The following is a 17,859-nucleotide window of genomic DNA, read 5'->3' on the forward strand; positions in this document are numbered from 1 at the left end:
AAAGGAAGCACTGTACAATTGTTCAGCTAATCAGTACATTAAGTAAAAAAGTAAGCTCTGGCTGTACAGGTAGAATGATTTTGCAAAGTGCAAAAGCACAGTGGATCCTTGGGCAATGTTCTTTCATACCATGCAGCCCTTTAGTCTGTGGAGTTTGGTTGCAGGGCAGTTGCACTCTAGTCCAAAGTGGAAACTCTTGTCATCAGAACTGGGATTAGAAGTTAGCTATTCTGGATTATTTTTTTTTTTTTTAAATATTTTGTGTGTGATTTTCATTGGGCTCTAGTGTACCCCTCTCATTAACTGAAAGAAAAAGATTTATGTCAGTGGAAAAATGCGTCCATTACAATTTTCCATTATTTTCTGCAATCCCCTAACTCATTTAATTTCTGCAGTTTTTGAGCCAACTTAAACTGTGAATGCACACATATGCACGTACTTACTTTATAAGTAACTGATTTATTGTCCTGGCTGCATCCTCCAGAATCACTTAAAAAGCAGGCATGCCTGAACAGATTGTTTTTATTGTCCTCCTAATGAAATAGGAGATACCATACCTTGAAACACACCTTTCCTCAGAGAGCTGTGAAGTTCCTTCATTTGCTGCAGTGGGATCTTCTTGCCGATGGAAATGCCATCGCTGCAGATTGCAGACTGGGGAGAAGGTTCTTCCCTGTCTCCTCTCCAACATGCTCCTGCAGAGCACCTCCCTCCAGAGCTCACATGGCAGCATCAGCACTGCCTACTCCTCCTCTTTCACACCCCGAGCTTGTTTTTTCACAGACTTTTTTTTCCCATCTTCCATCTTCTTTCCCTAATTTGCAGGAGAAGGCAGCTGGTCTGGAGCCATATTAAGAATAATCAAGGTTAAGTTTATCCGTTCACACTTCTTGCAGAGTGAACACGAGCTGGTGGGAATCTTTCAAGAAACAACATATCCTGGAGTCCTCTCCTCTAGGATGCTTTTCTACAAGTAGCCCCCCCTGCCCCCTCCCTAAGGCAGGCCATGGTGCTGATAGCTCCGGAGTCCTTGCCTGAGGTTCATCGTCCTTTTTGGTTTAAATAAATTTATACTACTCCTGTCAATCTCTTTGCTCTCAAGAAACAGGTTTGTACTCCATCTGAGTAAGCAGATCACTCGCATACTAATAGGTAAGAGCAGTTACAGTTTGGGGCTTAAAAGGGATTTACAAGTTGTAGTTTTTCTGACAGCTTCGTAGAGGTGTGCTTAAATCTGAGTGACCTGTGTTGGTTTATGCTGTGGGATGTAGAAACAGTCTCCAGATCAGACGGGAACAGTGATGCCCTTAGGTAAAAGACTACCTGGAGTTACTGTGCCTTTTCTAAACTAATTTGGTGGTCATGACAGCTTGTGAAGATGCTTCCTGTAGGCTCAAGATCACACAGCCTCTTAACATAGAGCCTCTTTCTCTTAAAATGAAATGCTATAGTCTGTTTTAAAAGGACCATCTCCCCTTTAAATAGTCATCTTGTTCTCAGTTCTTTACTTCCCTGGTAGGTATTTCCAGATTGGCAAGTGTCTGTCTGATGAGATGTGTTTTCTTCAGACAAAACAAATTGTTCTTTGTTGATGTAATGGAGATGTCAGATCTTTCTTTTTCTGTAGCTTGTTATCACCCATCACTGTTTTCCCCACTTGGAAAGGTTTCTTTAGAACTGCAGCAACTTGATTTTGCCAGGGCAGATGATGTCTGCAATCTCTTGGCAAAGTTACCCACTAACTGTGGCCCTACTGGTGGGTACTTGCTTTTCTGAAAAAAAAAAAAAACAAAACAAAAATTTAAAAACACTGACAAAACCAAACAACAATGTGTACAGGTAAGCCAAAAATGGCCTAATCATGCACCCAGCCCATATAGTATTGAAAACTTTTTGTGTGTTGCTGAAGCATGAATGAGAAGTGTAAATCTATCAAAAAAGATCCCTTGAGTATGGTCAAATTGCAGAGGTTTTTTCCCCAGGACTGGTGGCTTGAAACTCTGCATGCCACAGAAATTCTGACACTTCAGCAGTATTTCTTTTACAAATACTTGATTTTTCTCTACAGTTAGAGAGATCTGTGAAATAAAACACAATAGAAAATTACTAATGGAATATTTTCTTCAAGGCATAAGGCATAGTTTCAGCCAAGTGTTAGACTTGAGAGGCTGGACTTCAATAAAAATTCTTTGCAGTAGGAAGAAATTTTGTTTCACATAATTGACAAACTCTTTTTCTTCTTCTGTTTTTTTGTTTTTGTTTTTTTTAATGGAAAAGTCAACCAGCAAAAGATTGTGTTCTATTGCTATCTTTCATTCTCTCAAAGACAGCACTGCTTTTCTGTTTCTGGGTGTCTTCCCTTAAGTTTTACTAAATTCTCTCAGATCCTTTACAGTAACAGCTTGGAACAGATTTTTGTCCCAGAATTGCTGTTATACTATCTTTAAAATAAAAACGGAGTCACTCTAGGGGCAGAAGGGTAGGAGGGGAGGTGTGGGTGTTAAGCCTTTTGAAAAGAAAAAAAAACAACCTGCCTTATTAATAGTAAAACCTTGGAAGAAACACAATCATGAGAATCTGGATGCTATTTTTAAGAATCCCTTCTGCATCACACTCCCCCTCCCCTTGTGTTCATCTGTATTTTTGCAGTGTGCTACCCAGTACTTTTTATGTCAAAGACCAAATTTGCACAAGTATCTGCCTTTTTAAAATTTGTAGTGAGAAACACTTTAAGTCTATGCCTTCTCCCATTAGCACTGGTGTGCATAAGGCAAGTCACTACTGAGGTGGGCACTTGTGCTTTTTTAAAACTGAGACTTAGTGCTAGAGTGTAATTGCCTCGCTGTGACTTGGTTACTGAAAAATATTCCACGTACCTGGGAGGAATCCATTGAAAGAGAAATGTTTGATCCACTGTGAGCCTTTGTGATTTCATCTCCACAAGACTTAGCAATCCCATCAGTTACGTGCTACCTTCCAACCTATTCTGATTCTACTTCTTGCAACATTTCCCTTTGCTCTTAAATTTTGCACAGGTTCATCTTCTGGTTTTGCCCCCGTGGGGTGGCACCTCTTGGAGCTCTTAAATACCAAACCAAGTGAATGACTTCCTGTGTGTCTCATCTGTCTCCTTCCTTATTTCTTGCATCTGATTGCACTATCAACACTGGTACTTCATACAGATATGGCAAGTTTTTTATCTCATTAATTACTGCAAGTGAAATGGAGGAGTCATTTTTGGTTGTGCAACCCAGGAGCCTGAGAAACATTCCTGCTGTCTTTTGTCAGAAACACAGACACCTCTGTGTGTCCCCTTCCCCTCCCCCACCCCCCCAAATCACACTCAGCCTCAGAACTGCATTAATAAAATGTTTATTTAGCACCTTTCAGGTAGAAGGATCCAAAAGCACTTTACAATTAACTACACACATCATCACTGAAATGCATCCAAACAGAAAATCAGCAGACAACTCACTGCATAAATTTCAAAAAGAAGGGACATTTGACCATCTGCTTGGCCAGAAAGCGAAGTAGAAAAGCTCTAATGACCTGCAGCAAACAGGAGTCTGATTTTGGTTTTGGTTTTGAAGGTCTCATCTGAAAAACCTACATGGTAAAGCTGCATTCAACCCAATTTAGCCACCTCAGACCACTGAGGATTTGCATCAGCCCTGCCAAGATTAGAATCTGTGGTGCCATGGAGTCTAGCCTAATCCTAACCTGATGTTTAGATGACTAAACCATTGCCTTAAGGTAGAGGACATACCCAGTAAATTCAAGTTGCAAGTATATAGTAACAGAGTGCTGGTTTTTAATCCAGAATTCAGATGTTTATACATTAACATCCCACATGTACAGTATGCCTCTTTACAAGCACCAGGCATTGATTTACAGTCCTGTAACTTTTCCAGCTTTGGGGGAAGGGGAAACACGACCTTCTGAGCTTTAGGAGCTAGAATAATCTTTCCAGGGAAATAGCAGAAGGAACTTGGCACGACTGAACAAAGCACCTGGAAATTCTCTATTGGGAATGATCCTCATTCCCTGGGAGGATAGAGATTACCTGCAATCTTTCCAGCTGTAATAGTGACAGTCTGTAAGAAGTACAAGCCAAATAAATCCTGAGCAATGTCTCCCTTTCTGCAGAAGTATTCTGAAATGCTGGAAATGCCTCATGAATATACACAACCCGGTTCCTCCCTCTTGCAACTCCACAGGAGAATTTGGGCATAAATGTGTAAATGGGGCTTTGTTACTCCTAAATGCATCTCCTGACTGGAATGTTGATTATGTTTTTTCACTTCAGCAAAGAAAAATTATAAGGCTATTTTTATACAATTTGAAAGCACTTAATACAAAGTTACATGAATACACTGCATCATATGGCCTATCTGTGGAGAAAATACTGAAATACTACCATAGGGCTTTTCAATACTAGTTTTGTCTTTCAACTTTTCCTCTTAATACTAGAAAATATATAAATCATTTACATGACATTATGCAAAAGAAGGCACAGCCGGTTATAGTTTACACAAGCACAATGCATAATAGGCAGAAAAAGGGATTAAAAAGAAGCTTCACATCCTTATTAGATACATTGTTGCAATCCATTAAGAAAGGTACTTCATCAACAACAGAAGTGTTCAACACTTGAGAGCTATGATATAAAAAAATTATAATTCATTTAATGCAAAACAGAGTTATATATACTTTTATATATAAACACTGTTTAAAAATGCTAACATAATAAAAGTAGATTATCCATGTAATGAAAAGTGCAAACCAAAGTAATAGAGGGTTTCACAATGTCCTTCTCATGACACAGGAAAAACTAGCCCATAGGAATGAAGTGTTAAATCCACCAAAAAGTCCTTAGCTTGGTGAGGCATCATCAGGATTTCTGAGCGTTTGGAGAAAGCAGTACTGGAGAGGAGGCTCCGTCCAGACTGGGGAGTGGCACTGGTATGTGACCATTAAGCAGAGTTGGAAACTGTAAGAGGCCAAAAGGTAAAAATTACCCTTTATCTCAAAGCATTCTGCCCAGAAGTACGTGCATTTAGCATTAGCAACCGAGTCCAGATGTTTTCAGGACTTGTCATGTCTATACTGTAACACATACACCAAATGCCTGCATCAGCCACTAGGAATGTAAAATGGAGGACGAAACCCAAGTAATTTGTAAATGTACCAGAATATGCAGATCTACTACTGGAAAAGTTTTTGTACATGTAGAATTCATAATTTGAAGTGTAAATCTATTCCAAAACTCCCTCAAGTACAGTCAAATTTCAGGGAATAATTTGTAAATCTACTGGGATGTGTAAATCTTTTATTGGCTATATTTTATATAAAAGTTCACATAACAATACATCTGTCATCACCCCGGGAAAGTGAATACTCTAGAGCAATGTTTGCCATCCAATCTGCTTCCAGAAATGTTTTTCAATCTACAAACTATTCCTTGAAATCTATGCTTTTCATCTGCCTTTCCTAAAAGCTAAGCAGGAAAGAGCTTTACAAAACTGCAAGTTGAGATGTAGTTTTAGGGCTGAAAGAATACAACTGTTAATACAAAACTGGGGAAAATTACTCAAGTAATGACAGTTTCTCTCTATTTGCTATATACCCTGTCAGTCAGTATGTGAAGCAGGATGCTAACAGTAACTTAGCATTAACATTCAGCTCCTGAAATACAGTGCCAAAAAATACTAATTCAATACATAAGCCATATATGCCTAGTTCATCCTGGCTGTAAGTTGCCTGCAGGGATGTGTATTGACTAGTTTTTAACATCTGACCTGAGAAAAAAAAACAGAGCAAGTAGGTGGAATAAACTTGCTACAGCATGAGGCAGGAATTATCCCAGTGGTAGATCCCAATCAGGCCTCCAGGCCAGGCCCAGGGAGAGTAACAGAGCTCCTGACTTCCAAGTGTTGGCTGTATTTTAACCCCGTATCAGATCAGGCCTTCAACAGCCAACTGTGGTGTAATCAACCTCTACACATGAACATAATCTGCTTATAACAGGATCACTCTTCCCCCAAGATGTTAGTTAAGGTTATCTATCTTCACCTGCTGGGTTTAAAATCATGTTGACAGGCTCAGCTGTGTGCTGTGGTGGGCTGGCACCAGGCTCCTGGTGGGACCAGGACTGCCTGATACCTCTATTTGAACCAAACTGAACCTTAGGAAATGTTTTATAGCTTCTGCCTTCATTAAACACAGAGCTTGATTACAAGCTCTTTTCTAGGCTAAGTAATGTAAACTACAGTGTGCTGCACGTGATATCTACAGGTAAAAACCCCAGGGCTGGGTGATCTTTGGTGTTGGTTGAGGCTGCTGGTGGCATGCTGGCACTATGCTCCAAGATGCAAAAGATGCTCACGTCATGATTTCATCCTTCCCTGGTCTCCACCCCAACCCAGATCTCTTGTTCATCTTGCTGCTGTCCCTGTAGCCCCTGGGGCCAGGGCGATGCTCTTTATTCCTATGCCTCCCTACACTGGGGATCTGGGACTTGACTACGCCCTCACAGTGCTACTGTCTATACAGTAGTAACAAAGGAAATATGTTTAATACAGCACTTAATTCAAGCTGACTTGCTAGTTCTTAAGTTTGGCTGCATTTTCTTGAATTGACCAGTTCCGAGCATCTCTCTTGCATTTCCAGTTAACGTTGTTATTTCAAATTAATAACAAAACATCAAATTAAGTTCAATTACACACTAGCAAGGCTTCAAAGAGAAGACTTCCCAGGTAGGTCACTATATCAAGGTAAAATGTGTGAAATAAGACTGCAGTTTTCAGTGATGCTCTACATAGGCTGTATAGGCATAGGCGTATGGGAGTTGCTTTCCCCTTATAAGCATTGAAGGAGAGGTTTTTACCAGCTAATAAGCATCTACACGCTCTGTGAGGGAGTGTGCACATAGCTGTGTCCAGCAGTGCCAGAACAGGTTCCTCCTGGTTCACTAAGGGAGGGACTGTGCTTTTCCATAGGTTTGTCCTGGGCTTAGTGGGACCACAGACAATGGGTGGAGGCTGGTCCTTGTACTATATGAAGACTCCAACTAAGAACTGCAGGCTGTGCCAAGCATAGCACTCTTGTGAAAAGCAGAGTATACCAAAAAAAAAAAACCAAAACAAAAAAACCAAACCCATACACGGCAGCAGGCAAGGAGGGTGCAGAGGCAGGCAGGCAGCTGCAGCGCTGCCCTGGCCTCTAGCTGCTGGCTCCCTCCACAAAGCACAAATGTTCTTTCAGTTCTCAGTGCAAAGGACCAGGTGAAAGCAAAAGCAGCTTGTGAAGCAGCTCCAGCTCTTCCCTCCACTCCTTGAGAAGCTGCTGGGAGAGAGGCCTGGCTGGTGCCGGCGGCCCAGGGAGAGCTCTGCTCTGGCGCCCACGCAGGCCAACCCAGCAGTTCTCAGTGGGGCTGGCTGGGCTTCAGCTGTGGCTGTCATTTCCTATTTGGCTGTTAAAATAAAGCTTCGTGCTCGACAGACTTGTCATTGTGGCCTCTGCCTGAATTAAACATCGTTTATAAGGCCCCTTGGGTCTCTCAGGAGGGAGAGAGCCAAAGCCACTCTTCACTCCCGGTTCCCACAGGAGGTGGCCAGTGTTATGTCCACACAAGCCCTGGTGCAGACACTTCCCTCTCAAATGAAATGCCTGGCTGGTTTTAACCACATGTGCAAAAACTTAAGGTCCAACAGGGATAAATGAGTTCATCTGGAACACACATAAGGAGCCCTTGAGCTCCGTGCTTCGCTGTTCCACCGGAGGCAGAAGGACTACCCCAGCACACACTGTACCTTAGCAGTTGGGGCAGTCTCTCTCCCTGGGGGTCCAGAGATCAACACAGGGTCCCCATCTAGCAGCAGTCCTCTCCTCTGTTGGTGTTGCCCCTCTACAGCAGTCAGGGAGTTCATTCCAGGGCTGTCCCTGCATTCTTCAGCTGCTCAGACAGCCACCAGCTTCTTGTGCTTCCTGCCAATCAGCTGATGAGCATAATTTCTCCTGTGACTTACTGAATCAGCTGTTTTGCAGCAGCTACAGCTGCAGCTACTAATACCATTCTCACCACCCTCTTTCTAAGCCTGGAGAGGCTGCGGTGGCCATCATGGTTTCCTTAATAACTTGTATTTCCACATCCCTATAGAACTTTGAGATTTTTACTCTCCCAGTACTCATGAGAGGGAGGGGATAACGCTGCCTTTCTCCTGTTACATACAGAGAGGTCATGCACAGAGGTATGAAGTAACTTGGTTGAGGGCACTTGGATAATTTGCAGGAGAACTGGAAACGGCACCTTCAGGTTCAGAGTGCCCTTTTAGTCAATACAACTATGTCCTGTCTTTCTGAGTGAGAAGTAGCTCATTAAGACAGCAGAATAAGCCTACACCCAGCTTACTGCCTGAGACCCTAGCTGGGCTTGGATTTCCCAGAGTCTATGTTGCACCACTCTCCTGTCTGGTCTGTGCTCTCCTCCTGAAGCTCTAAGAACTGTTTTGTACTCTTACAGGTGTCCAGAATTTATTCCTGTTTTCCTTCATACAATATGTGTGTGCTTGCTGCAGCAGATACTGTCCTGTAGGTTCTGACTGTGCTGCCAAGGCTTTAAAGAGGGCAGAGGTAAGCAGGGCTCTTTTTAAATATGCCTGTTAACTCCCATATTTTCTTAAACTATTTGAAAAGCTCCGGATGGATGCGAAAAGATGCTCCCCTGATGTCTCTTCCATGTAAGTACTTTCAGAAATGGAACATATGCACTGGAAGGACCTACCTGAAACAGAGTGTTTGGTCCCTGCAGCCTGGCAGGACTCAGAGGAGCAACAGGACTGAGGCTGCTCCAGAAATGAATGCTAGACAGCAGCGGGCTTGGGGTCAGCAATAATCCACTTGGGGTCTGCAAGACAAAAAAAAAAAAACAAAACAAAACCACCTGATGAGGTATGCCTGTGGAGTTTCCATATAGTGGTCACAACCTCTGAAGTGTTAATGCTTCACCTACTGACTTTTTACCCTGGGAATTTAGACACACAACACGACGAGTACACCAGCAGCTGCCCCTCCAGCCTTGCATCCCACCTCCACAGCAGTCAGTACTGGATACCTGCACATATAATATTCCCTCATGTGCAAAATGGTTCCATTTCTGTTGCAATTTGCTTAAGGAGAAGCACAATTCCAGTTAATTTGGACCGCGCTCGTGTGACTGTGCGAGATGCCACGTATGCCCCAGTGTCTGTAAAAACAACCTTGTCTCTTTCAGAATAATTTTTTAACTTTTTCTGCAAGCAATTGCTTGGAGTGACTGTAGCTTTTGAAGCGTTCACACAATTGCATGTGGAGCCAAAAGAGCAACTGCCAGCCTTTGATGTTTACTCCTCTGATGGTGCCTGTTCAAAATGGGAGAAGTTTCAAGAAACTGGCAGTGCAGAGGCTGACGCAGCAAGAGGCAGGTGTATGGGCTGGGTGCCCAGGGGGATGGTGGAGAGCATAGGTAATTGTTTTAAAAGAACCAAAGTGGCAAGAACTAAGAATCCAAGGCTTCTACCACCTCAAAGGTAGCTCCTTACGGTGCCACAGCACCCAAGGATTGCTGGAAACGCTCTCAGCACTCCTAAAGCACAACTGGAGGGGAGGCAGAGTTAAAGTAGATGCAAATCTCCATTCAAAGGAAAAATCACATTAATTATTCTCTACGGAGAGTAACTTCTGCCTTTCCAAAAAAAGAATATGAAAGTGATGTGACAGTTCTGAATGAAGTATTTGGCACAATGAGTTAATCTCACCAGTAGTCTTTGTGCCAATTATCAAAATCAGTCCTATGTAGCAAAGCACTTAATGGCATTTGCACACCTATCAAGCATGGACATGTTCCAATATGCAGGACAAGTGTCTCAGTACTCTGTTGAACGGAGGCATAAATCTGTCCAGAGTTTAAAATATGAAAAGCAAAGCTAGAAGGCAGAGTATCTCCCCCTAGCAACCAGCACGTCATGCATTCTGTACCTGCTAGCTTCCCATCGGGCCAGAAATATAAACTCCCACATATGACAATTGCAATCAAGGGGCCTCACTTAACAACTGCTCACACCACGGGCTGTCACATCCCGTTGCCAGGACTCAGCAGTGAGCAGGCCCAGGTACCACAGGCCACATGGGTTTTTGAATATGAGAGACATAGCATTTGCAAAGCAGTGCCTGAGGGATCAGCTGTGGTGTTTGAGGCTCTGTGCAAACACACAGGAATACAGACCTGCACTGGCGTGCTTGCCATGGAGTTCATGGCAGGGTCAAACAATTAGTTTAACACCAGCAGAAGAGATGGGAGAGACAAGGAGCAGCAAATGTGAAACTTCTCCCAGCGATTCTGTTCCAAGTGTCTGAAAGGCCATTTGATACAAAGAGCTTGGGTGCTCCTGAAGGACACAATTCCTCTAAGTTTCATGGAGAAATGAGAAAGGAAAGGACACCGTCAGCTCCCTTGTGCTGAAGAAGTGGCTCAGAAACGCCAGGCCTCATGGAAGTCACCACAGTTATGTCCCAAGAACTACCATAAGGTATTGCTGGGAAAGCAAAAGGTGTTCATGCAGTTAAGCAGCAGGTCCAGTGGTCACAGGAGTACCAATGAGACCAGGGTTTGGATGTATTTGGAAAAGGGGCAAAGAGTGAGTGGAGACCTGGCAAGAAGAAAACTTTGGTCTTGGTCTCATCAAGTGACAGCTTTTGTCAAGACATCTGAGAAAAAATAGTTGACAAGCAGTCACTTGTGACTGGTTCCTTCACAAACACCCTCTTCCCAGGAGCATGGTGCTTTCAAGGGGTGGGATAACAGCAGTGCCAGTGAGGGCACCCTTCCTGTGCAGCACTACAGGCTGGTGCTCCACGGGCAGGCAGCTACTGATGGGGATTTATGAGACTGACAAAGAACACACCGAATTAGGTCAGGATAAATGCTCAGAGATCTACTTACAGAAGAGCCTACTAACCTTAAAACTGAAGACGTAAGCAGCAAGACCCAACAACATTCAGCTAAGGACACAGTATTGTGCAAACCATACTAAGAGCTCCAATGAGCAATGCCTTGATTCTTCCATTTTTTCTCTGAGAAACTGCAGATATCCAGCACTGGAAATTCAGTTATTCAGCGTGTCTTTTGAAAAGTTGGAGGTGTTTACTCCTACCTAGATAGAGCCAGGGCAAGTCTTCAGAGAGATGAGGTTTGAAACTGCTCTGTCCTCCATCTCTGAAAACATGTTAACATGCTTAACAACAGTGCTAAGCAAAAGCTTATGTCCTCTGATGATCAGAGCACTGATGTCCACAAGTTCTGCCAGAGCCAAGAGCCAGCCAACACAAGCCTCCAAGTCTGTTAATATTTAATGCAAAAAGAGCACAGGGCCGCCCAGGCTTGTTCTCAGTATCACCATCAGCCAAGCATCAAAACCACCAAAGGAAACTAAGTGTAAATAACACCACAGCACAGGCGATCTTTAAATTACATCTGGAAATTGATGTGTCAATCCATTTTCTGCCCTCGTGGAGCTGCACATCTGGTATTAGATGTGGAACCCAGTGGGAAGTTCCTACTTTAAAAACACCATTAAAATTGAAGCATAGGAACAGTTTAAATAAAAATAATTCATTGCACAGAGAGGATTATGTTAAGCATGATGCTCATGGCTCCTGACTTCTCTGACAAAGAACGTGTGTAAGTACAATCTTCCTTGTCACTTTTAGCAGTCAGATAACAGACAAGTGCTGCCACATGTACATTACTTCCCAGTCATTAGGCATGTGCTGGAGCCCGGATAGTGTATCTGGACATAGTACAGACCACACACATACTGGCTGCAGACACACTACTTTCTCTGTAAGGAAACAGCATGCTGTAAATGATACAAATGCTAAAGTAGAGGTCTGAAGAAACAGAGTGAGTCAAAATTATATATCCACATTGGCCAAGGGAGAGACAACAAAAATAAGCGTAAGTAAATTGTAAAAAAAAAAAAAAAACGGCAAATCCTGAACAAAATCTAAATATCTCTCTTTGAAGCTAACCAAATTGAAAGCTGGCATTTGTCTATGGTACTGTATGCGCTGACATCTTCAAACCCATTTTTCTGTTCTCAAACTGGTTGTGTATATCACACGCCCTTTCACAGGGCTCCATCTGATGGCTTTCCTTGTGACCATCAGGTACACTGAAAAGCCATCAGAAATACCCTCTCAGGCAGCACAGCCTTCTGTGAACCTGCATCATTCTTGGAGCAGCAACCAATGCCTGACATCCCATTTTGCACCTGCCCGTGAGATGTCTACCACTGGGACCTGAGAAATCGGAGATCATTTGAGATATGATGCACATTCCTCCTAGAAGATTTCCAACCTAAATTATTGCTTTAGTTAGTTTGCATTGTGGTTTTACAGTTACCTGAACACAGTTTCTCTAGAGTTTTTTTTCATATTCACTATATCAACTGTCTAGGAGGCAGGGTGCTTCTTACCCATGCTGGAAATAGCTAAAAGAAAGGAAAAAAGTTCCTTTGTTGTATAGTCAGAAGTTTAAATAGATGGACCCAGGCACTACGCTACACAGGTACCACCTACCTCATCTGTGATAGGAGAACCTTTTAAAAAAAGATTTGTAATAGTATCATGATTTTTAATGGTGTCAGATAACCATCATGGCCTTACCTAGCCATCCTGCTAAAAGAGAGTCACAGTCACCTGCCTAATTCCCTTCAGTGTATTTCAGGGGTAGCAAGTACAACAGTTCAAAGAGAAATGAGAAAGTTAAGTGTTTAAAGAAATAATTACAAAATGAGGGAAGACTTCTCTGTTCATCCTGCAACTGGGGGCAGCAGTAGATTAAAGCTAGCTTGTAATAACTCGTGCTGTCATTGTGTCTGGCTGGCATCTGATATAATTTATTTGTCAGATTGGATTCCTGCAAGCCAACCTACTGTGGTTATACCACAGTTAGACTCTGTCAATGCACCTCGGTTTTGGTTTGCCACACTTCTGTTCTCCCTGACAAATGTCACTTCACTTAAAGGCTTTACGATGTCAGAAATTAGAGATAACAGCCCACAAAATCCTCCTCTCTGGGGACACAACCTCGTATTCCAGTGGCCAACAGGTGTGTCTGAATTTTACACAAACCTGCTCTGCAGCCAGGTGAAAAGCTCAGTGAGAGCCAGTCTGTGCTGGCTGAGGGCATCTGCCAGCACTCTGCCTTCTGCCTTCATGGCGTGCAGGCACAAGATCCTGCCCATGGGCAGCTCCAGTGCAGAATCACAGAACCATTGGAGTTGGAAAGGGTCTCTGGAGATGGTGGAGTCCAACCCCCCTGATAAAGCAGGATCACCTGCAGCACATGACACAGAACTGCATCCAGGTGGGGTTTGAACATCTCCAGAGAAGGAGACTCCACAACCCCCCTGTTCCAGTGTTTTGTCACTCTGACAATAAAGAAGTTTTTCCTTGTGTTTAGATGGAACTTCCTGTATTCCAGCTTGTGCCTATAGCCCCCCTTCCCGTTGCTGGGCACTGCTGGAAAGGGTCTAGCTCCATCCTCCTTACGCCCACCCTTTTAGATATTTGTAGACATTGAGGAGGTCTTCTTTCAAGGTTAAACAGTCCCAGTTCTCTCAACCTCTAATGCTGGCCTGCACTGCAGGCACCATACATGCAATGCCTCTTTGAAGAGGAGAGAGGTACAGGGATTCTGCATACAGTGTCACCCCGTGACAGCCCAAAGCAAACCAAAGCTGGTAACACCCACTTTTGTACTTATTTATTTACTGTTCATTTTGTGACATTCAGTGCTAGTATTTGCATCCACTTTTATTTTAAGGGCGAGAAGGTAATTCTGGGGGTGTTCCCCATTGGGATAATCTTACTCTCAGATCCTGTCCTGCATCAGGAATAGTGTGGCCAGCAGGAGTAGGGAAGTGATTGTCCTCCTGTGCTTGGTGCTGGTGAGGCCACACCTCAAGTACTGTGTTCAGTTCTGGGCCCCTCACTACAGGAAGGACACTGAGGTGCTGGAGTGTGTCCAGAGAAGAGCAACAAAGCTGGTGAAGGGTCTGGAGCACAAGTCTTGTGAGGAACAGCTGAGGGAAATGGGATTGTTTAGTTTGAAGAGGAGGCTGAGGGAAGACCTCATTGCTCTCGGAGATTGCAGTAAGGTGGGGGTCAGTCTCTTCTCCCATGAAGCTAGTGAAAAATGAAAATTCACTAGAGAAAAGGTCATGCTGTTTGAATGGATACAACACCTAATAGAGAAATCTAGCCAAGCACCCCACAATGCACATGCTCAAGTCATGACCTAAAAAACCCTGTTTTTCTTGCTGACCATTTCCTGCTTGTTTTGTAGACCTGGCTGTGATGGCTTTTCCCACACTCACATAGGAACCCCAGGAGGGACCTGCCTTCCACCCTTTGTTCAGCTCCCTGCTTTGTTTCCCACTCCCCCATACTTTTTTTTTTTTTCCTATCAAATGATGACAGACCCATAGAGCTAAGACTCTTGGCCAGGTGGAGGGAACACCTGGCTAAAGCAAGAGGACAGGAGACAGGCAGGTCTTACCTGTGCAGTGAAAAAAGCTGGAGTCAGGGATCCCGAAGGAAGCGCGGGGCTGTTGAGGGCAATGGAACCGATGTCGGTGCTAGAGAGAACCATAGGTGGGGCAGAGATTTCCAAGCCTTTGGGTTTTTTAGCCTTTGGGGGAAGAGACGGAGATTTTGCCTTGGAGCCTGAGGAGAGGTTCAGAGGCTCAAGGGAATCTGAGTCGTGGCAACTGGACTCAAGGAAGAGGCTGCTCCTGTGTTCTGCAGGGAGGGGTGAGGTGGGAGACAGAGATGGTGACCTGGAGGACGACGATGATGGAGATGAAATGCTGGCACTGTTGGGTAGCATTAAGGAAGATAGTTTTGCTGATACTGATGAGCTGAGAAAAGCAGAGGCAGCTGCTGTTTCAGAAGTGGAAGGCAACGACACCATGGGCCTCATAACTTGTTTGTCTGTTTTGTTTGTCACAAATCTTATAACGGTCCGAACTTCTTCGACTGGTGTGTTTCCTTCTGACTTCTCCTCCAGTTTTTCTGTTTTGATTGGCTTGTAAGGGTCTGGCTGGTTCTGCAGAGAGTTGATAGTGAAAGAGGAGTACAGGCCAGAGTGGATATATTCATTTCGGCTTGTGCTTTTCAGTGCTGACAAGCTGTGCTTGTGCTGATCCCTGCTCTCAGAAGGCATCTTACAGTCGCTGTCCTGCAGCAAAAGGCTTTCTCTGCTGATTTCCACAGCATGTGGATCCATTTTTAAAATCTCAGGAAAGGAGACAAACTTGTACACAAATTTTTGCCCAATCACTTTCTTGATGATGTTCTGCAAATACAAAAGCAGATGCTAGAAAGATCAACATTTTAAAGGCACTGAGTACACCAAACATCAGGGTGTTCGTAAAGGTAGGGGTGTGCAGCTCCCTCATCAAGCTGAGCAGCTCATTTCCAGGGAGACTACAACCTGCTCCCCATAGAATCATAGAATCATAGAATTGGCTGGATTGGAAGGGACCTCAGAGATCATCAAGTCCAACCCTTGATCCACTACCGCTGCAGTTACCAGACCATGGCACTGAGTGCCACATCCAGTCTCTTTTTAAATATCTCCAGGGATGGAGAATCCACTACTTCTTGGGGCAGCCCATTCCAATGCCTGGAATGGTGCTAACATGGTGCCTAACAAAATCACCATTACCAGGTGATAAAGACCTACAGGTGGGATGTTTTCCTCCCGCTTCCCCAGAGGCATCTTGGGAGTATTCTCTTTCCAGTAAAACCAATGCTGCTGCCTTACAGACTTGAGCCATGCCACCATCTGAATTTCACAGCAAAAGCAAACTCCTTCATTTATGCCTCCCAAAACTGGCAGCAACTGCCCTGAATAAAAAAATACTCTTGGAATGTCTGCAAGGCACAAACCCACCTGCTCCAGTGATTTACCCTTGCCTCCTGACCACGTGCAGAGGGACTGATCTAGTCTGACAGTAACTGTCCTTCTCTCAGTGCTCACGTCACGTGTCTGTGACAAATGCAATTATTTGCATGGGATGGAAAAGTACTTGAGTTCTGCTGCATTGCCTGTGCTGTCTCCAGGTTTGCAATAGGCTCAGGATGCTTACTGGTGCAGGCAGAGAGTTTTCATCAATTTTAACTGGCTATTTGTATTAATTATTGAAAAGAAAATCCCAAACCTCTCAAAGGTTTGTAGAACTACTTTTTCTTCATATTTGCCGTTTTAAAAAGTGTCCTCTTTATAGAAAGAACTGATTCCCTTTGAAACAGAAATATTTTGTGAGGGTGCCATTTCCAGTCCTGGCTCCTGTACTGCAAACCCAGGTATGTTTCCTTCTCTAACACAGTGTTCATTATCCCCAGGGACACGATGTGAGCTCCTCCACAGAGGCACTTCATGGCACTGGGTGCTGGCTTGGCCTAGGAAAAGGACTGGAACTTTTACCACCCTAAGCCAACTGCTGTGGGACAGTAGCAGCAATATTTCCCAAGATTTCCATAGTGATTTTGCTCTTCTTGAAGCCCCCAGTGGAGAGTTTGTCTTTAAGTCAGCTCTGAAAAACCCCTTCCAAGAAACTCACTTTAGTGCAGCACAGGACTACTGCACCTCTGCAAACACCCATTTGCTTTGCTGTTCATACAGGAATGTAAATATTTACAGTATTCCTAAAAATCTGCTTTGTTTTTCATCCTACTACAGATTTTACAACACATAGAGAAAAATTTGTTAAATTGATTGGAAATGGAAAAAAAAAATAATATAAACATCCTCCCTATTTATACCTGGGCAGCACCTAGTACTGGGTGCTTGCACTGCCTGCACTACATCTTTCTTTATTTTTTTCTTTTTTTGTCACAAAATTAAGGCCCATTTTGGGCAAGTAAAGCCTGCACTTGTGTATCACAACCTCTTCTGCCTTTTAGCTGAGCTACTGCACTCTCTAATTCATCTACCTGAATGTCATGGCATTTCATTCAGGAACCTTCTTGAATACAAAATTAATCCCACAAAGAGCCCTGGGAGGTGGCTTTGATTCACAGGTCAGGAGCTGTGGCACAGATGGAGAAAGCTGTTTCCCAAGTTGATAATGGGGATCTGCAGCAAGGAGGAGAACAGAATTCAGCAACCTGAGACTCAAGTCACAAAACTTTCCTCTTCCATGCTGAGCTGTAGCTACGTCTACCCAGTGGGTCCTGAAATGCCTATTTTTGCCCTCCAAAAGCTCAGGACATAGAGTTAGCCCAGAGGATCTCAATCTGCCTCAGCTTTAATTTCCATGGCTTTGGGCTTGGCCTAGATTTTTTCTTTTGTGTGTGTGCTAATTGGGTGAAACGTTGGATGGATGAACTTTTTCTGCACTTTCAGCGTTACATTTTTCTTGAAAAAGGCGAAAACTCCAAATGGGAAGAAACTTATGGGAAGCTCACTTATGGGAATAAACACCTAAACTTGACTTAGTTTTCTTTTTTTAGATATATATACATATATATATATAAAATATATGTAACATATATAGTGCAACTCCCAGCAGAAATAGTTTAAATGTATTTAAGGGTGGTACTTATACACTGGTGTGGGCTTGGAACAGGGAAGCATTGCTATAAAAAAACCCAACTGAATGGACTGGTGAGTTTATATTTCTATTACTGTTAAATATAGTTATATTTTAAGATCTCTCGGTGCGGTTCCTCTGAGAGTAAGCCTGCAGCAAAGGCCCACTTAACAATGCCTGGAGATGAAAAGGATTCAAGGGCAGATCCCTCAAGCACTTT

The 17,859-nt window shown here is 43.5% G+C and overlaps 1 protein-coding gene across 2 annotated transcripts in view; it reads right to left on the reverse strand.

Annotated features, from left to right (window-relative positions):
* Positions 1-3,356: 3,356 nt before the first annotated feature.
* ELK3 (ETS transcription factor ELK3) overlaps positions 3,357-17,859 on the reverse strand; it is a 42,350-nt gene continuing 27,847 nt past the window's right edge. For both annotated transcript variants that reach the window (XM_071764507.1, XM_071764517.1), the window contains 3 exons: positions 14,600-15,397; positions 8,783-8,905; positions 3,357-4,990 (listed from right to left, as the gene is read on the reverse strand). In XM_071764507.1, coding sequence (XP_071620608.1) covers positions 4,892-4,990; positions 8,783-8,905; positions 14,600-15,397 — 1,020 coding nt within the window. In that variant the 3' untranslated portion in view covers positions 3,357-4,891. The remainder of the gene's footprint in view (positions 4,991-8,782; positions 8,906-14,599; positions 15,398-17,859) is intronic.

This window comes from Heliangelus exortis, chromosome 1 (genome assembly GCF_036169615.1).
Source record: "Heliangelus exortis chromosome 1, bHelExo1.hap1, whole genome shotgun sequence".
NCBI classification, from domain to species: domain Eukaryota; kingdom Metazoa; phylum Chordata; class Aves; order Apodiformes; family Trochilidae; genus Heliangelus; species Heliangelus exortis.